The following is a 26,492-nucleotide window of genomic DNA, read 5'->3' on the forward strand; positions in this document are numbered from 1 at the left end:
TTCACAAACTCTTGGGCTCCTTCAAAAATTCACTGGATGTGTTCAGTTGCCTCGGTGCTTAAGAGTTAGTTACTTAAACTCAGCCCCACTCCCAGGATCAGCTCTTTCCTTCCTTCTCCACTTGTCTGGGTCCTACCCTACCTTCCAGGCATAGCCCAAATTCTTTCTCCTCTCATCCTATCAACTCTCCTGGCGGCTGGTTTCTACCATGAACTTTCAAGACATATATTGCTTGTACCACTCCAGGAGCCTTTACCAGATAGTGACTCATGCTGGTTGTTGTACTTGGATCATATCTCCAACTAGATTATAAATCTTTCATGAGCAGGGGCAGCAGATTATAATTCCCTTTATGCTCAGTGTTTAGGCCCTACATAGTTAAATTTAATGAAAGGGAAAATAGACTCCTCCACCTCCACCCCACCCTAGATATCCTCACTTGGACAACTCAGATGAATTTTGGATAGAGTGTTGGGTCTGGAGTCTGGAAGATCTGAAATTCAAATCTGACCTCAGACCCTTAACTAGCTATATGATCCTGAGCAAGTCACTTAACTTCTGTTTGCCTTAGTTTCCTTATCAATAAAATGGGGATAATAATGGTATCTACTTTGCAGGGTTTGTTTTGAAGATCCAAGGAGATAACACTTGTAACAAGTGCTTAGCACACTGCCTCTCCATAGCAGAGGAGGCACTAAAGCTTCTTCCCTTTTCTTCCTCCCTTTTGGCTCTTCCCTAGCCACCACTGTCCCCATTTTGTCTCCCAGAACCACACCGATTTGCCCGTAGGCCATGCTGATGAGGCGGTGATTCACCAGCTTGTCTCTCTTGGGGTCCCGAGGCTTACGCTTCATTATGTCACTCTCTGCTTTCTCATAGGCCAAGGAGATTGCAGGGATCTAGGGGAAGAGGTGTCATAAGGCTCAGAAAGAAACTCAAATTACCTAAGCTTTGCTACTTTCCCTTTCTCCAGATGTTTCCTATACTCCCTTTCCCATTGAAGGTACCCTTCCCTTGATTCCAACTGGATCCTCACCATATCAGTACCCAGGTCAATGCAGAGAATGGTGATAGTGCCCAGAGGCAGGGGTATATTGATGATGATGAAGAGCAAGAAAGGGCTGACCTCAGGAATATTGCTGGTTAATGTATAGGCAATAGACTTCTTCAGATTGTCAAAAATGAGTCGGCCTGTGGGGATGTACCTGGGATATCAGGAAGATTATAGGGGAGGAAGCTAGGCAGCAAGAAGAGGTTTTGGGGGGAAAAGCAATTGAAACTGGTAGGTGTAATTCTTGAGTTCTCATTCAATCCCTCCAAGGTTTTCCAAGAAATGGGGGTGTTTGCTTTGATTCATACAGATAAATCTTGGGGCTCAGGATGCACTAGGTCTTGGTGTGTTCAAGATCCTTCAGGAATCCATTCCTTAAATGGTGGACTGATTTTGGGATTTCCTGATTTTTGGTGGAATGCCCTAAGTCTGTGGACAGTCCTCTACTAACTTGAATTCAGTCACTAAAGGGCCATAACATTAGCCCCCTGGAGACCAATCTGATCATTTATACTATTGGGAGGGGAATCTCAGAGGGTGTACCAGATGGATCTAAGGTGTCATATTAGCCTCACTATAAATCTACCAGACTGGGAGTGGAAGCTAACTGTGGAGACTACTACTAAAAGGGAATGAAGAAAGGGATGACAGAGATAACTTGGGCATCTCAGTCTTACTGAAGCAAAAAAGATAAGCCACAGGCCAAATGACCCTGCTTCTCTTTCACCTTCCTCCACACCCGTGACAATGGAGGCAAAATTGTCATCCAGAAGGATCATGTCAGCTGCTTGCTTGGAAACATCAGAGCCAGCGATTCCCATGGCAACGCCAATGTCAGCCTTTTTCAGTGCAGGAGAATCATTCACCCCGTCACCGGTCACTGTCACAATGGCACCCTGGGTTGGGGTTGGAGGTATAAATGGAGGCTGTGAGCTAATACAGGGCTCAAGGCCTGGACTAGCTCACAGACATCATGATAATTACAAGGCTTCCTTTGCCCTCTTGTGGGTTAGGATTTCCTTGCTGGATTGAAGTCTCCTGCAACCCAGTCCTTTTCCCAAATAGCCCATTTTAGGATCCTCTGATTTAGTGCACTCTTGATCCTGGCCTTGAACTTAGTTGGAACCACATTAGCTTTAGTGGACATAAGAGTGAAGGAGATAGGTTCAAAATTTCTGCAGAATGACAGAGTTTAGACTGGAAAGGATCTGAGAGATTATCCTGCACCATCTTCCCTCTTTTTTCCCAGGTGAGACCCAGAGAGGCTTAATGATTTACCCACAGTCACTTAGCTAGTCAGCAGCAAAACTATCACCAGCAAAACTAGCACCTAGGCCACCTACTGTCTCAGTCAAGAGATTCCATGATCTGACAAAGTGACATTATGACCAGAATTAATATATTCTAGTCTACTCCCCTCTGTCTCTGAAAGACTCCCTTGCTTTTCTCCCTGTACCTGTCTCTGACATCCTTCCACAATGACGAGCTTTTGCTGAGGTGAAGTTCGGGCAAAGACGATCTCAGTGTGATCTCTGAGGACAGAATCTAGCTGCTCTTTTGTCATATCTTTTAGTTGAGTGCCATGCACCACGGTGACTTTTGCATCCCTAGGGGAAAGGGATCCCCTAAGGTGAGTTCTGGGAGCTGAAGGTTCTGGAGATCCCAAGCAGGATTTTCCTAAGAGACTCTAATTCTTTGCTTCTATCCAAGTAACCTTTTGAATATCCTTAAACATACTAACCCTGTGTGTAATCATGTGATTATAGAATTGAGAACTGGAAGAGACTTTTTGAAGTCATCCTCCTTATTTTATAGTCAGTAAGTCTTCACATTTGCTTTTATAGAACTTAGATCTTCACATTCCCTTTCCTCATTTCCCCATCCAGGATCCTTATCATTTTTCATCACCAATGACCTTTCTTAATCCAGTTTCTTAACTCTTCTATTCCTCTTCCTCTTCTTCCCCAATTGTATAATGTTTCTAACATGTATAAAATTGGTAAATTTATCTGTGCTTCCCAGGAAATCAGGGTAATGAAAACTGCTGGGATAGAATAAAGGATAAAGGAGGTCTTACCTGGGATCCACCTGACTGAGAGGGATTTTTAGCCGGGTAGCAATATCCTCTACAGTCTCACCATCCTTAGAGATTATTCCAACAGCTTTGGCAATGGCCTTGGCAGTGATAGGGTGATCCCCAGTTACCATGATCACCTGGAGATGGAGGATAATTGTCAGGGCAACCTCTTCAAAGCATACAGGGTCTTACTTTTCTGAACAGGAGGTTAGAGAGCTCACCTCCAATCAAAGATATAAAAATAAGGGGGTAGGATGAGAAGACTTTTCTATCTTGGCTACCACCTATGGGAATGAGCAGTGTTATAAAAAGACAAGAACCAAGATAGTCTGTGAGTATAATTTTTCCAGAACTTGAATATGATCTTCTAATCAGAACCATATAGATGAGATTTGTGTCTACTAATGGACAGTTCTAATAGGGTTCATTACATAGTTAAATCTGGTTCAGGTCTGAGTTCATGGGTCAAGACTAGTCTTGAAGCCTAATCATTTCTACTACAGAGGCTGCTGGGGTTATCAGGATATTCTTCAATTTTTTAAGACTTGGAAATCTCTCTAAAAGGCTCATGCCTCAGGTTCAGGCCCTGAGGCTGCCTTAACCTAGAATGACTCAAACTGAATCTATTAGCTAAAATCCTGTGAAAATGGCATCGGAATAGTTAAAACTCAGTAAGAATAATTCATGTAATATTGCATGACAAAGATTTCCAAGTACTTTCTTCATAGTAAACCTTCTATTTTATCCATTATGTCGATAAATCTGACACTCAAGAGAAATTATATGTTTTACTTATTGTCAAAAGGTTAAGTTTTAAGAGATAGAATTCAGGTTCAGTGCTCATTCAATTCTACTAGAATTTATAACCCACTTTATCCAGGATCTCATAATTGTGAATGTAGATTCCAAACTAGTCATGCTTCTTCATTCCTATGAAATTCTAGTCCATATCCTTCCATAAATCCAACATGAAAAGTTTGCTAAATGTTTAAGCATCAAATACCAAAAAGGAGCTTTTAACAAATTGGTGGGCAAATATACAAGACCCAGAGTCATTTCCCAGTAGAAATGTAGTCAAGGGATATGAATAAATTCTTAAAAGAACTGCAAATTATTAAGAACTATATAAAAGATTGTTTCAAAGCACTAAATATATAGGAAAGCAAATTGAAGCAACTCTGAAGTTTTACTCAGTAAACTGGAAAAGATAACAAAAGATGGAAATAATGTTGGGAGGGTAGAAGAAAAGCCAACTTACTAAGACACTTATAAAGTTATGAACTGATTCAATGATTCCAGAAAGCAATTTGGAGTTATGCTCTCAAAGTGACTTAAATGGCTTTTTTACCATTTGACTCAGATTCCATTGCTAGGCAGATTAAATATAAAGTTAGTGATATTTTCTGTGTTAGCAAAAAATTATAAACAAAATAGATAATCAATGATTAGTGAATCACTGAAAAAACTTTGTTACCTAAAGGTAATAAAATAAAAGTGCACTTTAAGAAGTTATTAATATGAATAATAAAATAGAGAAGCTAGGGAAGACTCATATGAATTGGTATAATATAAGGAAAACAACATTCATGATGACTGCAATAATGTAACTAGAACAATGATAACAGCAAAACCCTGAATGCTATATAATTATAATGCTCAAGATTGACCCTGAAGAAGAGATGTGAAAATGCATCTTCCTCCCTCCTTCCAGAGAGAGGGTCAATTGGCATGAAACATAGCATATGCTGGCAGATTCAGTTGATTTATTGGTTGGTTTTTCTTGACTGTTTTCTTCTTTCTCTCAACAATTCTTTGTTATAAAGGAGAATTTGTTCTTCAAGGAAGGGGAGTGGGATCTATTTCAAAATGAAAGTTATGTGAATATAATTATTAATAATGTATAAGGTTGTGTTATTTACAAAAGTTTTATGAAATATGGAAAGGACTCTGCTTAAGAAGATGAGATAGAAAAATAAAAATTATTTTATCTTGCTTACTTCTATTTTGTCTTCCAAGACTAACTAGGACGCTAGAACAATATTTAAAACTCTTTACTCAAACCCCAAATAACCTGTAAAGGTGGAAACAAGGTGATAAGGCTAGGTGGCATAGTGGATAATGGGCTGATCCTGGAGTTAAGTGGACCTGAGGTCAAATCTGGCCTCAGTCACTTATTAGTGGTGTGTCCCTGGGCAAGGCACTTAACTCTGCCTCAGTTTTCTCATCTGTAAAATAAATTGAAGAAAACGGAAAACCATTCCAGTATCTTTGCCAAGAAAATCCCAAATGGGGTCATAAAGAGTTGGGGACAACTGAAAAATGACTAAGCACAAGAAGAAAATAGTAATATTTCATATAACTTCAGTAAATTTAAATCACTCAGTCCAGAACTACAAACTAAGGTCGTGAAAGATCTAGTAGATGAGATTACCGGTGATCTTGGGAAGTTTTTGGCAAACCAGGATGCGTTAGACCCCTATAGGAAGGCAAATGCACTGATTTTCAAATATAAACTTAGCAAATATTTGCAAATATTTGCAAAGAGCTTAGTCTTCTTCATTGGGATCTGGGAAATACAAAAAACAAAAACAAAATAGTCCCTGCCCTTGAGGAGCTTACATTCTATAGAGGGATAGAATGTATCACTTAAATTCCTGAAGTTCTCAGTTTCCTCGTTTGTAAAATGAGGCAGTTGGATTAGATTGCCTCTCAAGTTTCTTCCAATTGTAACTCAGCTACTTTCTCTCTTTTCTCTTAATACTATCTCAGCAGCTCCAATGAGCTTATTTATTATCTTTAAGCAGGTGATTCTCAGATCTATATATTGATCCTGAATCTGTCTTCTGAGCGACAATCATGTATCATCATTTATCTCATGGATATTTTGAACTGGATATTGCACAGGTATTCAAATGCAACATGTCCAAAAGGGGAACTGATTAACTTTCCTCCCAAATTCCCTACACTTCCAAACTTCCCTCTTAATAATGAGGGTACTATTATCATTTCCATCACCCAGGTTTGCAACCTCGATGCCATTCTTGATTCCTCACTCATTCCAAATATCCAATCTATTGCTAAATCTTGTGGATTTTTTCCCATCATAACACCTCCCCTTCTCTCCAGTTATATAGCCACAGCTATAGTTCAGGTCTTCATTATCACTTGTCTGGACAACTGCAATAGCCTCTTACTTCCCCTCTAATTCATCCTAAGACAGCTAGATGAGCCATGGATAAAGAGCCAGTTCTGGAGTTAGGAAGATGCGAGTTAAAGTCCAGTCTCAGACATTTACTGGCTATGTAACACTGGGCAAGTCATTTGAACTCTATCTACTTCAATTTCCTCATTTGTGAAATGAACTGAAGAAAATTCCCAATTGGGGCCACATGGAGTTGGACATGACTGAAATAACTCAATAAACAACAATAACAGCAGCAACAACTAGAAAGGCACTGTATTAGCATTGTGCTTGGTGTGGTTTGACTTGCTGTAAATCTGGAGAGCTGGCCTCCAAAACAGGAAGATGTGTCTAGGAGCTTCAGCAGTTGAAACCAGGGAAGAGACACTATTGAGGACATTCTTGACCTAGTTCAGCATGAATTGACCTAGCAACTGAGTCACCATGTCCTACAAACACAAGTGACTTGTCTTTTGGTTCTTCCATGTCTAGAAGTGAATTTGTGAGGAGAAATGCTTTATGTCAAACTTTCAAAGTTTAAATTCTCTCTTCCCAGGGACAGAGAATGTAGAAAGAAGAGAGACTCTATCCCTAGTGAGGAATAAATGTTTCTGTCCTTGCTATAACTCCTCAGTTAATATCCTTTATAAAGCTAAGAAACATTGATTGATTGATATTGGGAAGATATTAACTGGAAAATTGATATAGATGTGATATCAGCTGGTCAAATTAAAATTGGAGGTGATATTAACTAGTTAAAGATATTGGGGGATATATACTGGATAGGAATGATGGCCATTAGTACTTGAAGGGAGAGAAGCAGCAGTTAAAATCTGATAACTCAACCTACCAGTAGAAGTGGGAATTGAAAGAACGTTTCTCAGAGAATGTGCTGCATGAGGAATTGGCGATAGTTGGTATGGAAGAGACTTAAGTAGGAAAGTATAGCTTTAAATAATTGAAGGCTATCATATTTATGGAAGCACACTAAGTCCTATTTCCACTAGGTTTCAGAGATACTAAGAAATTATAGGGGTTTTTTTTTTGCTTTTTTTTGGTTTAAAATTATTGGTTGAAAATGAATTAAAGATCAATTTTCCCTGAAATGGAAGAAAATAGAATACTCTCATCTAAAGTCTTTTTTGCTTCATTTTTATCAGTGGCTTAATCAGTTTCTAAATAGAGACTACTGATTAAATTAAGAAGAATGATTCGATTGATAAAATTAAGAGAAACATCTCAAGTTTATATTTGACCAGGAAAAAAAGAATTCTTAGAGTCGGATCTCTTAACCTGGAGTATGTGAAGTTAAAAAAAATATTTTAAAGCTACATTTCAATACAATTGGTTTCCTTTGGATTCCTATGCATTTTATTTTATATTTTTGTAAAACATTATTTTGAGGAGTCTTTAGACTTCACCAGTCTGCCAAAAGTATACATGACACCAAAAATATTAAGAACTCCTCTTCCTTGATGAAGTAGAGAGAATTTAATGATTTTAGGGAAATGGTTCTCTTGAGTACAACCAAAAGTTAAGTCCTGATGATTCAGAATTGTTGTCTAGACTTTATCCTTCTGTTTGATTTTTGATTATAGAACTTTGCCCTTGTTCTTGAATCCCATTAATTTGTAACTCAAAAATATCTTGGAGAGATACTTAGAATAATTTAATTAATAAATTTGTTTCTGGCAGATCTATACCCCAAATACAGAGAATAGAATTTTTTCTTTCATGTGTGAAAGAAGCTAGAATTGTTATGAGTCAGGGGGGAGAATTAGGAGCAATGAATGAAAGTTATAGGATTTCAGCTCAACATAAATACAAGTTTTCTACAATTAGGGTTCTTTAAAAATGGAACTGATAGCTTCAGGGGGCTGCTAGTTTTTCATTACTGACAGTCTCTGATAGAGGTTGGATAAATATAAGGATTCGTTCTTTGTAAAGAGGTGGCCTATATGACTAGTAAGATACCTTATAATTCTTTAAGTCTTAGATTATTCAAGGTGTGTTGTAAAGGAAAGATACTAAAGAGAAGAATCTAGAGAAAAGAAAAGTAACTAGGAACTGTTACAATAACCCTAAGTGATGGATAATCAGAATCCAAAATGGGAACCAGTACAGTGAGAGAGGGATTGGAAACTTATTAAGATTTGGGGGTTTTAAGCAGAAAGTGTTTTCTAGCCTGTGTAAATTGGAAAATGGGATTGCTGTCAACCAAGGTAGAAAAAGAGGGGAAAGGAGAAGCCTGTTTTGAAAAAATGTTGAGTTTACTGGTTGATTGAAGGGTGGAAAGAACATCCAAACATGTACACTTGACAGTTCAAAGCATGGGATTGAAACTCAATTCTAGAAAGCTCACAGTTGGAAACATTTATTTGGGAGGTGTTTCCATAAATGTAATCACTGAAGACATGGGAATGACTACTATGTATGTGGAGAGAATGTTAAGAGAGCAGAGAAAAAAGATTTTGGAGAATGCCTATATTTAAAGGATACAGAGAGATTGAGGATAGTGGGAAGGAACAGAGAGGAAAATCATGAATGCAGCATCATATAAATTGATTATAGCTAGAGGAAGTCATTCAGTTGAACTGTTTAGGTACACTACAAACTTTTATCATCTAACCTCCACTGGACCCTCAGAAATTTTTTCTTCTGTCCTAAATGTCTCACATTTTCCATCTCTCCACATTATGTACAACTCAGGACATTGTCACTTACTTCACTGAGAAGATTGAGGCTATTTGTCATATATTCTATCTTTTCCCCTTTTCTTTGCCTCCTAACTTTTTGACATCATCTCCCAGGCCTCACTCCCTCCTTTCTCTTATAATCAAATGACCCTTTTCCATACCAAGCCTAACTCTTCTAGATATGCCTTTAATCTAATCCCCTCATATTTTCTCCAGCAGATTGATCCCCTCAATTACCCTCCTCCCAATCAATGTTTAATTTTTCTTTCTATTGGTTCTTTCTAACATGTCTTCTAACATGTCCAAGGCTTCCATATCTTGGGGGAAAAAATCTTCAAAACCTTTATTAGATACCAGTGTCTTCTCACACTGTTTGTTTTTTTTCCCTTTCTTAAAAGGTCTAGAAAAATCTGTCCACACTCATTGCCTTTACCTCTCTCTCCCTTTTTTTGTGATCTGACCTCTGAGCTGATTACTTATTGTTCTCTCTAAAGTTATCAGCAATCTCTTGATTGTCAAATCTAATGACTTTTTTCTTACATCTTCATACTTCCAGCTTTACAGCATTTGACATTGTTGACCACTTTCTCCTCCTGGGTTTTCATGACACCACCCTCTTTTAGTTCCTGAATTTGCAACTTTCTATCCCTTTTGATGGTTCATGATTCATACTGTTTTTTTCTACTTGTGGGTATTCTCTAAAGCTATGTCCTTGCCTTTTTCTAATCTTAACTCTCTAGTGATTCAATTTTCCCATGGGTTTAAGTATCATCTCTAGGCAGAAAACTTACAAACTAAATATCTGGTCCCCACAATCTGTCTCTTGAACTCCAGTACCACAGTGACAACTGTTTATTGCACATTTTAAAATGGATCCCAGAGTCACCAAAAACTCAACATGCCTCTTTCCCCCAATCCATCCCTCTTTGAAAAATTCCTTAAAATCATTGAGGGAATTACTTTTTTTCAAGTCATCCAGGTTCACACAATCTCATTGTCATCCTTTTCTCCCCTTATTCTACATTTCCGATTGCCACTTCTACCCCCAACACAACCTTTCGAGGTCAGCCTCTTCTTTCTACTCACACAATCACTTTGTTTGTTCAGGTTCTCATCTTCTCTGACCTAGATAGATGAAAGCCTCCTAACACTCTCCATTCCAATCTTTCCTCAACACAGACATCAAAGTGATTTTCCTTTGGGACAAATCTGACCATGTTAATCCTCTAGGATAAAAGGTAAACTCTTCTTTTTGATTTCTAAAGACCTTCATAAATTGACTTTTCTAATCTCATTATGATCCTTTACACACTTTATGATCTAGTGAAACTGACATCTCTGATCCTACTCAAAGGACTCTTAACATCTCTTTCTGTGTCTTTCCACTGATTTTCTGTTCCTTTTGGAATGCACCACTGCCTCACAGAATCCCACACTTCCCTCAAGACCCAGTATAAACTGTTAGTGGTCCATCACTAATTATCTTTTATTTTACTATTTCAAATTTGCTTTGTATTTATTTTGTATATATTTATACATGTCTCTGCTGTTGGAATGGCAGTTAATTGAGAGGAAGGATTGCTTTTTGTTTGTTTTTGTCTCTGTTTCTAGAAAAAGGACATATTTACTATAATAAATGCTTGTTGGTTGTTTATTGTCTGTTCTTCATTTTCAAAGAAGACTTTGAGATCAGGGTATAGTATGTTTAGCAGTGTCTGATTAGTCCACATAGCCCAAGGGTCAAATACACATTTACATAAAAGACTATTTTACAGAGAACTTGCAAAAGGCATTTTATGTGACTTTAAGGTTGACAAAAGGTGGCTAGGTACAATGGAGTCAGAAAGACTTGAGTTCAAATTTGGCCTCAGACACTTACTGTGTGTCCCTGGGTAAATCATGCTTGTTTCAGTTTCCTCATCTGTTAAATGAGCTGGTGAAGGTAATGGCAGACTACTCCAGTTATGTTTGCCAAGAAAATCCGAAATGGAGTCATGAAGAGTCAGACATGATTAAAATGATTGAACACAACTGACAAAAAGTTTCATATCTCACCTGAGCCTCAGACACTGAGCTCAAAGGTATCATTGCCATTTTAGAAATGAGGTAACTTAAGTTCAGATAAGTTTAAGTGACTTGCCCATGGGCACTCAAATCTGAAGGAAAAGTCTGTAGGATGTGGTTATTTGGACATAGTTATTAATGTCTTTGGAGAGAGCACTTTCAGATTTAGAGCTGAAATCAGATTGAAAAGAGTTGAGAGCACTTGATGAAGTGAAGAAAGGGAATGCACACTACTTTAGGAGCTTGGAAAGGAGAGAGAAATGATGATAACTTGGGAAGGTGGCAGGGTTCAAGAAAGTTTTATTTTTCATTTTTTAGGGTTTTGTTTATAAGTAGCAAATAACCAGCATAAAGAAAGATGCTGAAGAAAGACAGGCTATAATTAGTCATGGAGATGATACGCCCCATTTCCAGAGGTCTTAAAACAGAAGTAGGATTGCTACCTCTGTGATTTGTTTGGGGGTTGGACTTTGAGGACCTTTCCAACTCTTCAATTTTATGATTTTCATGATTCTATTATTTCCCTACTAGAGTTACCAAAGGTTATAGGTGATGATGGGTTGGGCTAGAGACACTGTTAGCAGATACCAAATATCTGAATGTCTTGGCATTATTTTTTTATGTTTTGGTATGTTAGTTTGTTTTTGTGTTTTCACTACAATGTTTCTCTCCACCCCCACCCCCCATCTCCCTTTGGCTTTTTGCAAGACAATGGGGTTAAGTGACTTGTCCAAGATCACACAATTAGGTAATTTTTAAATGTCTGGAGTTGGATTTGAACTCAGGTCCTCCTGACTCCAGGGCTAGTGCTCTATCCACTGTGCCAACCTAGCTGCCCTTTTATGTCCTTTCTCTTAACTCCTTCCCTGAGATAGAGCTTCTTGAGGATGTAGATATTGTCTCAGTCTCTCCAGATCTTTGCTCAAGAACAGGATAGGGTTTTAACTAAAGGAAGCTTAATTGCCTGACAAGAACTTGCTCAGAGAGGAACAAATCAGCAGGAAAATCCCTAGGGCAGGTAGTGATGGTGGTGGGGTGGCACAAAGTCTAGGTATTCTACCTTGATGCCTGCACTGCGGCACTTGCCTACAGCATCAGGTACAGCAGCCCGGGGTGGATCAGTCATGGATATGAGTCCCACAAAGCAGAGTTTTGTTATAGGGAAGTTGACATTATCTGAATCAAACTGAAAGTCCGATGTGTATGGGGCAGGGAGGTCCAAAAAGCAGAACCCTGGAGGAGAGAAAAGGAAGGAGCCAAGGTAGTTTAGATATCCTCTCTTTTACATTCCCTCACCTTAGCATCCTATAACCTTGACCAATCCCTTTGTCCAGCATTCTTAGCTTCTAGGGTCTTCCCCACCATCCTCAAGGACCCCATTCCTCAGGACCTTCTCTTTTCTACCCTTTTCAACTTCTCTTTCCCCAGCTTCCCTCACCCAGGACACGCTCCCCTAGCCCTCCTAGTTCCAAGTAGGCTTCCTGGAAGGCATTTTGATACTTCTTGTCCAATGGTTTAATCGAGCCATTTATTAGAATAGTGGAGCAACAATCTAGGATCCGTTCTGGAGCCCCCTTCATCATCAGCGTACATTTCATGGAACTTGCATCCTGAGTGTGGATTGATAGCTAGGGAGAAAGGAGAAACAATGTTAGGGAAGAAAAAGAGTTGGAGCTAAGGAGAAAAGATGCCCTTGTCCTTTCTTTTCCCACCAAATGGAGTTCTTACTGTATCTTTTCAAATTCTACTCAAGGCTCAACCAATACTCATAGACTTGAGATTTGGAAGGGATATTAAAGATCAATGATAGATGAAGAAACTGAAGCTCAAGGAAGAATGATGGTTTGACCATGGTCCTCTGAATGGTAAGTATCAGATCTGGCATTCAAATACAGGTCCTTTGACTGCAAATGGGCACTTTTTATACTACACTGCAAAGTAGGTGCTTTTCCTCTTTTGAATTCAATTCATGGAAATGTGATTCTGATTTTTGTTACTTTGTATACAATTGTTGGTTGAGCTTACTGGAACTGGAAGCAAGAAAGAGGAAAAAAGCAGCGAGGTGTGGGAAAAAGAATGCTGATGACTGGGGCTTGTAGAAGAGATCTGACTTTGTCTTCTGACTTTACTGCATAATTCTCTGTTACCCTGGGTCAGATTTTGAGTTTCACTGAGTCTAAATTTTTGCATTTGTAAAATAGGGATATAGGGCAACTGGGTGACATGGTAGATAGAATACCCAGCCTGGAATCAGGAAGACTTGAGTTCAAATGTGGCTTTAGACACTTACAGCTGTGTGACCCTAGTCAAATCACTTAACCTGATTACTTCAGTTTTCTTATCTGTAAAATGAATTGGAGTTGAAAATGATAAACCATTCCATTCTTTTTGCTAAGAAAAACCCAAATAAGGTCATGAAGAGTCAGATGGGACTGAAGAACAATATATTTGTTTACTTGTTATCTTCCTGTGAATTCCTTGAGAGGAGAAACTGTCTTTTTTTTTCCCTAATACTTAACATAGTACCTGACAAATACTGATGATTTGTCCTTTGGCCTCAAAGAAGACTATGATATCAGGAAGGTGATGCCATGACACCCACATGAATTAGAGTACTAAGTCACCAGCCTCACTTTCTCCTCTAGAGCCATCTGGATCCAAGGGCCAGATATGAATCAGAACTAGAGGAGATGGCCTTGGATGTGAGGCAATCAGAATTAAATGACTTGCTCAAGGTCTCATAGCTAGTAAGTATCTGAGGCTGGATTTGAACTCCTATCCTCCTGACTCCAAGGCCATTGCTCTATCTACCATGCCATCTGGTTGCCCCTTGACATTTAGTAGGTACTTAAATGCTTATTGAGGGACTGACATTAGCTATGCCCCCAAATGTATGTCTTATTTTGCACCTTTCTGTTCATCAGACCTTTGAAATCATGGTTGGTCATTGCAATTAGGAGAACACTCAAATCTTTTGAAATTCTTGCCTTATCATAGTCATGATATTGTATAAATTGCTTTTCTCATTCTGCTTACTTCACTCTGTATAATTTATTAATATTTTCCTAAGTTTCTCTGAAACTATTCCTTTCATTATTCCTTATAGTTCAATAATGTTCTATTTTATCCATGCATGATAACTTGTTCAGCTAATTTATTATTCTTTTCTACTACAAAAAAAGAATGTAATAAATATTTTTGTAGGACCTCCTGTGTAGAGTCAAGATGGCAGCATGAAACTATAAAGCTCCCAGAGCTTTTTCTGAAACAACTTTGAATGAAACCTCAAAACAGACCCTAAATAAACAGAACTCAGATTAAAACAAGTTCTCAACTCAAGATATCATGGAGGAACTTCAGAAAAGGTTTGGCTCATGAAGGTAAAGGAGGAATATGGTTCAACATAGGCAGGGGAGCCAGGAAGCCAGCAGGAGGCTCTTAGTCACAGCACAGCTCAGGTCCCAGCTCAGCAGACCAGCTAGATAGCAGGTTGGCATTGAAGGACCCAATTCCAACTCAGAAGGAAAAGTTAAAGCCAAGGAACATTAGTGTGTCAAATGGGACTGAATTAGGCAACTAAAACCAGGGAACAAACTGTGAGCACCTGAGATGTTGAACAAAAAAGCAGGGACCAGACTCCCTAGCCCCCCAACATAAATAGCTTGAGATTATACCTATTGAGCCCCAGAAGCAGAGCCCAACTATTAAAATAAGCAAAAAACCCCAAAAGAACATGAATCATAGATAGCTAGTATTCTTATAGGGATGATAATCATGCCATCTCAAAAGAGGAAAGCAATGACATAATGCCTACATTTGAAGTCTCAAAGGGGTTTATAAATTGACCTCAAATTCAAAAAAGATTTTAAAAACCAAAGAAGAGAGGAATAAGAAAAATTAAGAGTCATGTAGAAGAATTTTGAAAAATTGACTAAAGAAAGTAATGCCTTTTAAAAGTAAAATTGATAAGGGGTGGCTAGGTGGCACAGTGGATAGAGCATCGGCCCTGGAATCAGGAGTACCTGAGTTCAAATCCGGCCTCAGACACTCAATAATTACCTAGCTGTGTGGCCTTTGCAAGCCACTTAACCCGATTTGCCCTGCAAAAAAAAAAACCTAAAAAAAAAGGTAAAATTGATAAACTGGAAAAGGAAAAAACTTATCAAAAAGTAAAATTAATCAGTTGGAAAAGGAAACACGAAAGCTAACTGAAGAGAATAAAACTAAAATTAGAATTGAACAAATGGAAACTAGACTCTGAGACATCAAGATTCCGTCAACAAAACAAAGGTTTGAAAAAATTAAGAAAAAAGCAACCTACCTGGAAAATAGATCCAGAAGAGATAATTTATGAATTATTGATCTACCTGAAAACAATGATCAAAAAAGGAGCCTGGCCAATATCTTTCAAGAAATTATCATAGAAAATTGCCCTAATATCCTAGAACACAAAGTCAAAATAGTCCTTGAAAGAATCCATTGATCACCCCCCCCAAAAGAGATTCTCAAATTTAAATTTTTAGTCAAATTTCAGAATTCTCACTTAAAGGAGAAAATTCTGCAAATCAGTAAAAAACAAACTATTTAAATACCAGGGACCCAGGATTATGCAGGACTTCTTAGCTTCAACATTAAAGATTTGTAGGGCCTGGAACAGAAGGTCAAGAGATCTTGAAGTATAACTACCCTGAAAAATTTGGCAAATTGAGGGGAAAAGATGAATTTTCAATAAAATAGAAAACTTTCAAACTTAACTGATAAATAGACCAGAACTGAACAGAAAATCTGCAAATTCAAGACTCAAGAGATGTATAAAAAAGATAAATGGAAAATTGGGAAAATGTTAGTCAACAAGATTATATTGTTTATATCCCTACATAGGAAGACAATACTTGTAGCTCTTGAGAATTGTATTTCTCTTAAGATATTTGAAAGGAGCATACCTAGACAGAGGGTGTGGGTATAAAAGTTATAATGTCATAATACTCTAGCTCAGGAAGATTGTATTTCTAGTGGGATAGTGGGGGGGTATATTTGGAAAGAGTATAGGTATAAATTGATCATAATTTGAGGATGCTTATGACTCTTGAGAATTGTACTTTGAATGGTGCAATTGAGGGGAGTGTGCTTGGAAATAGGATGTAGGTATGAAGCAATCATGATATGATGATGCATATAAATCATTCAATCAAGCATTCTTTGAGAATTGTACTTCTATCAGGACAAAACAATTAAGACATGAAAAAAGAATTATACTTGGAGAAGAAGATGGAGTTAATGGAGAATAAACAATACTATATGAAGAAGCATGAAGGATCTATCTATATCTATATCTATATCTATATCTATATCTATATCTAATAAGAGGGAAAGAAGGGAGGGTGTGAGCATTGATTGATTAAATCTTACTCTCAAAATATTTGGTACAAAGAAGGAACAACATATATTTCCCTAAATGGGTTTAGAAATTTATCCTACCTTATAAGGAAGGAGGGGGGAAAGGGGAAAAAAGAGGGAAGAAGGGGTTGATAAAAGGGAGGAGGAAAGTGAAAGGAAAGGAAATGTTAAAGCTAAAGTTAAAAAAAGTAAAAAAGGAAAGGAAGAAGAAAAGAAAAGAGGAGTGCTAGAAGAGAGGGTTGATTGAAAGAGGCAACAGTCAAAAGCAAAACACTGTTGAGGAGGGATAACAGGAAAGGAGAGAGAGAAAAGAACAAACAGGGAGAAGATAAATAGAGGGAAAAACAAAGTTAGTAATGATAGCTGTGATTGTGAAAGGGACGAATTCTCCCATAAAACAGAAGTGGATAGCAAAGAGTATTAAAAAACAGAATCCTGGGGTGGCTAGGTGGTGCAGTAGATAGAGCACCAGCCCTGGAGTCTGGAGTACCTGAATTCAAATTCGACCTCAGACATTTAATAATTACCTAGCTGTGTTGCCTTGGGTAAACCACTTAACCCCATTTGCCTTGCAAAAAAAAAAACCAACCCCCCCTCAAAAAAAGCACCCCCCCCACAAACCAGAATCCTACAATATGTTGGTTACAATCAACACATCTGGAGCAAAATAAATATACTTCAGCTGAAATAAAAAAAATCAGAGGTAACAATCCTGATCTCAGATAAAACTAAAGATCTAATTAAAATGGATAAGGAAGGAAACTATATCTTCTTAAAAGGTATCATAGGAAATGAAGTAATATCAATATTCAACATATATAAATCAAGTAGTTTAGCTTCCAAATTCTTAAGGGGAAAACTTAAATGAGTTAGAGGGAGACATAGATGGCAAAACTATGTTGGGGGGGTCTTCAACCTCCATCTCTCAGAATTAGAGAAATCTAAGCACAAAATAAACAAGAAGGAAGTTAAGAAAGTGAATAGATTTAGAAAAGTTAGATTTGATAGAACTCTGAAGAAAATTGAATGGGGATAGAAAGAAATATGCCTTCTCTGTTGTACATGGCACCTACACAAAAATTGACCATGTATTAGTACATAAAACCCTCACAATCAAATGAAGAAAAGCAGAAATTTTAAATTCATCCTTTTCAGATCATGATTCAATAAAAATTACATGTAAAAAAGGACAATGAAAAGATAAACTAAAAATTAATTTGTTAAAGAATAAGTGGATCAAAACAAAAATGATAGAAGTAATCAATAATTTCATCTAAGACAATGACAATGTAAAGATACCATACCAAAACTTTTGGGATGTAGCTAAAGCAATTATTAGGGGAAATTTTATATCTTTAACTGCTTACATGAATAAAATAGAGAAAGAGGGGATCAATGAACTAGGCATGCAATTAAAAAAAACTAGAAAAAGAATAAATTTAAAATCCCCAAATCAAAACCAAATTAGAAATTCTGAAAATCAAAAGAGAAATTACTAAAATTGAAAGTAAGAAAACTATTGAAATAATAAATAGAACTAAGAGTTAATTTTATGAAAAAACTCAAATAAACATTTACTTAATCTGATTATAATTTTTGCATGTATCATGCAATTTAAAAAAACTAGAAAAAGAACAAATTTGAAATCCCTAATTAAATACCAAATTAGAAATTCTGAAAAATCAAAGGAAAAATTAATAAAATTTAAAGTAAGAAAACTATTGAAATAAATAAAATGCCCTTTTCCTATTTGATTTTTTTTTTTAGGATATGGTCCTAATAATGGTGATGCTGGGAACAAAGGGTACAATTATAGTGTCTTAGGGGCATGCTTCCAAATTTCTTTCTAGAATGACCAGCTCACAACTTTCCCAGCAGTATGTTAGTGTGTTAAATTCATGCAGTGCCTCCAGCAATTGTAAGTTTCCTTTTTTTGCCATTTTTGCCAATCTGATGGGAGTTGGAGGATCTCAGAAATGCTTTAATTTGCATTTTTATTAGTGATTTGGAGCATTTTATTATATTTTTGGGGGGAGGCAATTGGAGTTAAATGACTTTCCTGGGGTTAAATGGTTAATAAGTGTCTGAGGCTGGATTTAATTTAGGTATTTTAAATGATTATTGATTTGATGATTGGTTGATTTTTTAACAAAATGTTCTGTTTTTAAACAATGAGCATACTTCAGAGCCATTGAATGTTCAGTACAACACCACTTCAATCAAGCAAATGTCACAAAATTTTCGGTTTCCCAGGGAATATAAAAGTTATACTATAGTCTATTAAATGTGCAATAATATGTCTTTTTTTTGTTTTTGTTGGCAAGGCAATGGGGTTAAGTGACTTGCCCAAGGTCACTTAGCTAATTAAGTGCCTGAAACTGGATGTGAATTCAGGTCCTCCTGTCTCCATGAAAAATGCTCTAGCAACTGTACCACCTAGCTGCCCCAGTAATATTGTCTTAAAAAACTGTGTGTGTATGTATATATACCTTAATTAAAAAAATTTTATCGCTAAAACTATTAACCATCATTTGAGCCTTTAGCTAACCAGCTTTCTGAGGGTGGAGAGTTTTGCCTTGGTGTTGATGGTAGTTGAAGTCTCGGATGACAGAGGCAATTTTTAAAATAAGACAATACTGAAGTTTGCCACATCGATTAATGCTTTCTTTCACTTGAACACACAGAGGCCATTGTATGGTTATTTATTCTACCTAATTTCAATTTTGTTGTCTCAGGGAATAGGGAGGCCACCCAAGAAGAGGGACAAAGATAGGGAATAATTAGGCAGAACACAACATTATTGATTAAATTGATCATCTTATATGGGTGCAGTTCATGGCTCCCCAAAAAGCAATTACAATAGTTATGTTTAAGATCATGGATCACAGATCATCATAACAGATAATAATAAATGCAAGAATAATCAAAATGTGAGAGACATAGAAATGTAGTATTTGTTGGAAAATGGCACTTCCTCAACACATGGTTGTCACAAACTTTAAATTTGTAAAAAATAAAATCCAAAAACAAAAACAAAAATTACAATATTTGTAAAGTGTAATAAAATGAAAAAATATGCTTTTATAATGCCCAATTTGATGACTTGTTAAAATATAAACATTTCATCTTTATAAAGGCCTTTCCAATTGATCAAATAGCAATCCTTTGATTTTTGTTTTAGTATTTTCATGTTATCTCAAAGAGTCCTTGCTTTATTTTCGGTCCATTCTAATTTTCAGGATGTTGAATTCTCGGTTATGATTAACTATCATCTGTTCTAAATGAATTTCTTTATATTTGTTCCCTCCCTATAAGAATTTCTTTTATTACATTTCTTATTTCATTTCTTCCAGGTACTTATCGTCTTCGAGGGTTAAGGCATCCTTGTCTCTGAGGTTCTACTTGGACTTATGGAATTACTATCAAGTGGGTTAGTAATTCAAGCCCAAATTCTCTGACCCCACATGCAAGGCTCTTTCCACTACACCATACTGCTAATTTTTATATTCAGTGCAATTCTCAGAAGTTCAGAACATTAGAGTTTTCAAGACAAAAGACATGTATCAAATATTTACTGTGTGTAAGGGACTGTGCAAGATGAGATACATAGACAAAAGTGAAATAGTTCTTGATGTAAGGATTATTACTTTTTTTGGGGGGGGGGAGGTAAGACAATGGGGTTAAATGACTTGCCCAAGATAATAATAATTATTAAGTATCTAAGATTGGATTTGAACTGAAGTCCTTCTGACTTCCAGGGCCAGTGCTCTATCCATGGTACCAATTTGGTGCCCCAAGAAGAGTACATTCTACTAAATTTCTGGTTATTTTCATCACTTCTCATTCTTCTTGGTTTTTGAGAAAAAGTACTCCCAATGAAGGTAACAGCCTTGATATTCCTTGACCTGATACTGCTTTAAACGTGTTACTTGATAACGAGCTATGTTTCTAGGACTTTATTCTTGTCTTCCAAGTTTTGTCTGTCTGTGCTCCCCTTCCCTTCATCTTATTGTCCTTGCAGGCTCCTTACCTGGTACTTGTTGGTGGAGTTGAAGGGGATCTCTGTCAACTTGCGGTACTTTTTCCTCATCTCCTTCACTGAGCTGTAAGATTGTTCAATGAACTTGAGTAGAGCTGTTTCAGAAGCATCACCTGTTGTTGACCTCTGCCGGGAAGGGGCTGGAGTCACCTCTAGGAGCAGAAGTTTGGGGCACCAGGATCCCTGAAGTGTCACTGGGAGGTCTAGGGCCCACCCATGGAAACAAGGTGATAGATGGATTGGGGAGGAGACACATTCTGGATATTGAAGGAAGTAATTAAAAGTTGGGAGATATCTTCTTTCACTATGGACCTGATACCTTAGAGATCTGGATATTATCTTGATATGGTTCAAATTCAGCTCGGTTACAGAGACCAGCAATTAGCGCCAGGGTGGTCCAGGTTTCAGATTTCTTGTTAAAAGTGTTTCCTGAGAAAGAGAGGAATTTTTGAGCATAGGATGCAAGGGGATAAATTTGAGAACAACTTTCATACCCTGTTTTTCATTTAAATGCTTCTCAGGGGTATCATTCTTCTCCTTAAGTCCCTATTCTTTTCTGATCCTATCATTCCCTCCCTTTCAAACACCAGGCCTCTTTCCTTCCCCTTTCCCCCCAAATGTTCCCAGTCACCAGACTGGTTTTCAGTGGTATCAGCCTCATATATATTCTTGTCAAACCACATGTGGGCCACAGTCATCCGGTTCTGGGTGAGGGTGCCTGTCTTGTCTGAGCAGATGGTGGAGGTTGATCCCAAGGTCTCCACTGCCTCAAGGTTCTTCACCAAACAGTTCTTCTGAGCCATTCGCTTGGCTGTCAGGGTGAGACACACCTAGGATTTGGGTGACAAGGAGAAGGAAAGGAAAAGGAGCTCAGTCAGATTTCTGTGGCTGAGTTGCCACCTCAGTCCCCTCTCCCTTTAAAGATCAGGTTCATAGCATTATGTAAAAGTAAGAGCTAGCATTTAGAGAGGGCCTTCTATGTACTAAGGAGGCACTTTACCATTATTATCTCATTGATCCTCACAACAACCTTGTGAGGTAGATGCTAGTATGATGATCCTCATTTCACAGATGAGGAAACTGAGGTAAACAGAAGTGACTTGTCCAGGGTCATGCAGCTAGAAAGTATCTGAAGTTACATTTGAACACAGGTCTTCCAAGGTCCTGGTCCATTGCTCTATCCACTGTGTTACCTGGCTGCCTAAAGCATCAGTTAAAGTACATTCAACCTGAGGTTATCAGAGATGACTTGCTCAAGAACTTCAAAGCAAGGAGTCAGATTCACTTGGAGCCTGTCAAGACATAGGCTGTGGAGTATGAAGATGTATTAGAGGTCATAGAATGGAGGCAGAGAGGAGGCAGGAGCTAGGGTCAAGAAGAATAATATAGTCATCATTTAGGAACATGAGATGATAGGCTTTAGAGCTAGACAGGATCTTAGAGAAATTCGAGTGTTTCCCTATTCATTGTACAGATGAGGAGCCTGAGATTCAGAGGGGTTAAATGCTTTGCCTAAGTTCACACAGGTAATTTATTAAAGAGTGGGAATTTGAACTTATGACTCTAAGTCCAGTGTTCTTGCCAGTCCATGTTTAAGTATAGAGTGTTTAATTTTGAATATTATAGTAGTTTCCAGAAGGAAATAACAAAGAAATAGGAGGTATAGACTTTGCTTTTCAAGATCTTAAAATTAAAAGACAGAGGCAAGAGAAAAACACACATTTACACATAAATTCACACACATACAACATACACAAACAGAACAGATGAAGGAATACATAAATAATTTGATTCATCTTAAAAAAAACCCCACCTTTATTGGATCCCTGTAAAGAAATGCCCTTTCCTTTACTGACGTAGGAATTAAATTACAGTGGGGGTGGTACTGTAAACCTGTAAATCTTTCCCTGGGGAGAGAAATATGAGCTACACTGAAATCAATCTGGGTAGAACTTTGCAAATGTGGCAGATTGATGCCCTGCCCCCAATCTCTGGCTTTGGAAGTTAGAAATTAGTAGTAGGGGTTGAGAGGGGTCAGGAGTCCATCAGCTTGGCTTGAGAGAGCAGAGTTTTGGGAGAAGGGTCTAGCCTTGTCTGGGAAGGTTCATCCACGGAGTTTTTTCCCTAAGATGAATACAGTGGTAGGTCCATTGGTGACATAGTCAGGTGTTAGTTTAGATGGGAGAAAGGTCTATTTATCCTGATCCTTACTGATCAGCTTAGGGACACCTCTCTCTCATGAAATCCTTGTTGGTATTTAGTTATTTCAACTATGTCCAAGTCTTTATTATGATCTCATTTGGGGATTTCTTGGCAAAGATACTGGAGTAATTTGCCATTTCTGTCTCTAGCTCATTTTACAGACGAGGAAACCAAGGCAAACAGGGTTAAATAGCTTGTGTCAGAGACTGATTTGAACTCAATTCTTCTTGTCTCCTAGTTCAGCACTCTTGTCTACTATGCCAACTCATTGCCCTGAAGTTCAATTTCAATCATAAGTTGAAAGAGTTCTGAATTTTAAGTCAGAGGATCTAGGGTTTAAGTTTCTGGCTCTTCCACTTACTAACTATGTGATATTGAGCAAGTAACCCAACTTTTTTTGGGGTCTTAGGTTCTTTCTGTGCAAAATGAGAAGTCTTAACTAGATGGCCTCTAGCTCCAAATCTATGATGTGGATTCTTGGAGGGCATGCCAAAGAAGTTTAAACTCTGGAGAAGCTGCAAGTACAAGGTTTGACACCAGGTTTAAGATCCAATCTAGTTTAGTTTGGAAAGGCTTATCAGCAGAAAACTAATTACTAGGTTAAGAATCTTTTTACTCATAGCAGTTCATAAAGCTACCTATTAAGACATGAAGGGTTTATTATCACTGTTGGCATAGGGCCCACACCAGTGAAATAATAAATCATTTATGGTATTCATGTATGTATGTACGTATGTATGTATGTATATACTTTCCTATCTGAAGTTCAAATTTCTTTATTTAGCATTTTTTTTTTTAGTTTTTTGCAAGGCAAATGGGGTTAAGTGGCTTGCCCAAGGCCACACAGCTAGGTAATTATTAAGTGCCTGAGGTCAGATTTGAACTCAGGTACTCCTGACTCCAGGGCCAGTGCTCTATCTGCTGCACCACCTAGCCACCCCCTTATTCAGCATTTTAAAAAAAAATTAACTTATTTCTCTGAAGTAATGATGAAATACCTTTTCAAAAGTGCAATCTGGATTTGATGATGCATTAAAGGGAAAAAGAAGATAGTACTGGGGCCAGAAAAAGCCAAGAGTGGTGGTAGCAAGAGAGAAATGGTTTAGACTAAACTTCTAAAGCTTTTGGGGGGACAATGAGCAAAGATCCAGTGAGATATTTACAAGAAGAAGAAAAAATGATCCAGAAACTCAGGTGGGATTTAAATCTAAATGGTCCATTCTCTGCTTGGAGTCCTGAAGCTTTGAGTGACAGAAATAGTATTGGTGTGGTAGCCCAGGAGTTGTATGAGGCTATGACCCTGTTAAACAATAACCATGGGGAAGATAGCATAGAAACTTGTGCAAGGGAGATAACATGGACTAGGGAGCATAGCATTGACTTGAAATGAGAAGGACTTGAGTTCAAATTCTGCCTCAGATAGCTATAAGCTATGTGACCCTGGAAAGGTCACTCTATGTCTATGACTGAGATGAGAAGATTGGATGTGATGATCTCCAAAGTCTCTTCCCTATATCTATGATCTAGGGAAACAATAAAGGAACTTCCCTTGAGGAGATGACCTAAGGAACAGATGCAAGTCTTCTGGTAGGCATCTATCTGACAGGGAGATAAAAATATAAAGGTTAACTATAAGTCAGTTAAACTTTTATGAAAAATTACTATGACACTGTGCTAAGCAATGGGAATATAAAAAAGAGTCAAAAATAGTCTCTAACATCAAGAAGTTCAAGAAGGGGAGAAAACATGTAAACAAATACATATATATATATATATATATATATATATATGTACAAAGCAAGTTATATAGAGTCTAAATAGGAAATAATTAGCTGAGGAAAGGCCCTGGAATTAAGAAAGGCTGGAGAAGGCTTCCTGTAAAAAGTGGGATTCTATTTGGGGCTTGAAGGAAGCCAAGAAAACTGGTAGGCAGAAACTTCCCAGGCATGGGAGATAACCAGAGAAATACTTGGAACCTAGAGATGAAGTATCTAGGTCATGAAACAATAATGGAGACCTGAGTTACTGCATCGAAGGGTAAGTATTGGGAAGTAAGATATAAGAAGAATGGAAAGGTAGATGGGGCTAAGTTATGAAAGGTCTTGAATACTAACACAGGATTTTGTATTTGATCTGGAAGTAATAGGGAGCCCTGAAGTTGATTATTGAGTGAGTGTGGGTAACATGGTGGATTAAATATGGAGAGACTTGAGGCAGGCAGATCCACCAGGAGGCTATTGCAATGATCCAGGCTTAAGATTTTGAGGAATTATACCAGAATTGTGGCAGTGTCAAAGAAGTATTCAAGAGATGTTGAAGTCAACAGGTTCTGGCAGCAGGATATGGGGAAGTGGAAAGTTTCAAATACTGAGGAGTCAAGAATGGTTGTGAGTCTAAGGAATTGGGAAGATTGTGCTTTTGACAATAATAGAGATTTGAAAAGGAGGGGTCTTTGGGAAAAAGATGAGTTCAGTTTTGGATATGCTAAGTTTAAGATGTCTGCAGGATCTAGTTCTAGATGTCCAATTGGCAGTTGAAGATATGAGACTGGAGGTAGCAGTGAGGTTAGGGCAAGATAGGTAGATCTAAGAATGGTTATCAGAATTAAATCCATGGGAGCTGAGATCACCAAGGGAAATGGTGTAGAGGGAGAAGACTAAATGCTGTGGTACCTCTATGGTTTGAAGGTATGATCTAGATGAGGATCTAGCAAAGATGATTGAGAAGGTGAGGTCCTAAAGATCAGAAAGAATGCTGTCCCACAACTCTAGAAAGAAGAGATATGATAATCAGCAGTGTAAAAGACTGCAGAGGGGACTAGGAGAATGAGGATAGGGAAAAGGCCATTGGGTTTGGCAACTGAGACAACATTGAAAATTTTGAAGAAGTAGTTTTGGTGGAATGATGCTGCTGGATTTTAAGGAGTTGAGAGTGAGAAGAGAAAAGTGAAGTCATTGACTGTAAATGGCCTTTTTGAGGAGTTTAGCCACAAAGGGTAGAGGAGATATGGTTAGGATGATATACTTGGGATAGAAGATTAAGTGAGAGTTTTTTAAAAATGGGGGAATACATGGGAACATTGTAGGCAATAGGGAAGGAGCCAGTAGACAGGGAGAAATTGAAAATAAGTGATAGAATGGAATTGGTAGTGGAAGAAATTCTATTGGAGGTGACACAAAGGAATGGGATTGCCTGAGCTGGCAGAAAGATTAGTCTTGATAAGGAATAAGACCACTTCATCACAAAGACTGGTGAAGTAGAGACAGTAACAGAGGAATCTGAGCAATATGAGTTAAGGAGGAGGGTAGCTAGGGTAGCTATTGGTGAATGGTCTCAATTTTTTTTTCTTTTTTTCTTTTTTCTTTTTTGGTAAGCAATGGAGTTAAGCAACTTGCCCAAAGTCACAAGGCTAAGTTAAGTATTAACTTAGGTCAGATTTGAACTCACGTTCTCCTGACTCCAGGGTCAGTGTTCTATATACTGGACCATCTAGCTGTCCCTAGTCTCATTTTTTTTCTGTAAAATATGAAACATGGTTGTCAGGTGAGAGTATGAGTGGAGGAATAGTCAAGGGATATTTGAGGAGGGATGGAAAAGTTTGCCAGAGCTGAGGTTGGGATAGTGGGTTGATGAGAGAAATAATATGATGACCTATCGTCAGAAAGGGCTCAGTTGAGATTGTTTTCTCCACCTTCATTCAATTGCATATTTTAGGAGCAAAGCACCTGCTAGGTGGTGGGAAGGAAACATGGCTGAGCTTTGATTGGGTGTAATTGACAATATGA

General features: G+C 37.8%; 2 protein-coding genes across 9 annotated transcripts in view; one reads left to right on the plus strand and one right to left on the minus strand.

Moving 5' to 3' along the window:
• DCAF8 (DDB1 and CUL4 associated factor 8) overlaps positions 1 to 19,858 on the plus strand; it is a 142,136-nt gene extending 122,278 nt beyond the window's left edge. Inside the window, exon 15 of one of the 3 annotated variants that reach the window (XM_074223100.1) lies at positions 19,820 to 19,858. In XM_074223100.1, coding sequence (XP_074079201.1) covers positions 19,820 to 19,843 — 24 coding nt within the window. In that variant the 3' untranslated portion in view covers positions 19,844 to 19,858. Of the gene's footprint in view, positions 1 to 12,822; positions 12,917 to 19,819 lie in introns of those variants that run through there. The other 2 variants (XM_074223096.1, XM_074223093.1) reach the window with 2 other exon arrangements.
• LOC141513352 (sodium/potassium-transporting ATPase subunit alpha-2-like) overlaps positions 1 to 26,492 on the minus strand; it is a 57,741-nt gene that overhangs the window by 14,406 nt on the left and 16,843 nt on the right. For 4 of the 6 annotated variants that reach the window (XM_074223084.1, XM_074223086.1, XM_074223083.1 and 1 more), the window contains exons 9-18: positions 21,137 to 21,335; positions 20,825 to 20,934; positions 20,497 to 20,631; positions 12,508 to 12,697; positions 12,130 to 12,302; positions 3,129 to 3,265; positions 2,508 to 2,658; positions 1,779 to 1,947; positions 1,037 to 1,191; positions 776 to 899 (exon numbers count right to left, since the gene is read on the minus strand). In XM_074223084.1, coding sequence (XP_074079185.1) covers positions 776 to 899; positions 1,037 to 1,191; positions 1,779 to 1,947; positions 2,508 to 2,658; positions 3,129 to 3,265; positions 12,130 to 12,302; positions 12,508 to 12,697; positions 20,497 to 20,631; positions 20,825 to 20,934; positions 21,137 to 21,335 — 1,543 coding nt within the window. Of the gene's footprint in view, positions 1 to 775; positions 900 to 1,036; positions 1,192 to 1,728; positions 1,948 to 2,507; positions 2,659 to 3,128; positions 3,266 to 12,129; positions 12,303 to 12,507; positions 12,698 to 20,496; positions 20,632 to 20,824; positions 20,935 to 21,136; positions 21,336 to 26,492 lie in introns of all 6 variants that reach the window. The other 2 variants (XM_074223088.1, XM_074223087.1) reach the window with 2 other exon arrangements.

Source organism: Macrotis lagotis, chromosome 2 (genome assembly GCF_037893015.1).
Source record: "Macrotis lagotis isolate mMagLag1 chromosome 2, bilby.v1.9.chrom.fasta, whole genome shotgun sequence".
NCBI classification, from domain to species: domain Eukaryota; kingdom Metazoa; phylum Chordata; class Mammalia; order Peramelemorphia; family Peramelidae; genus Macrotis; species Macrotis lagotis.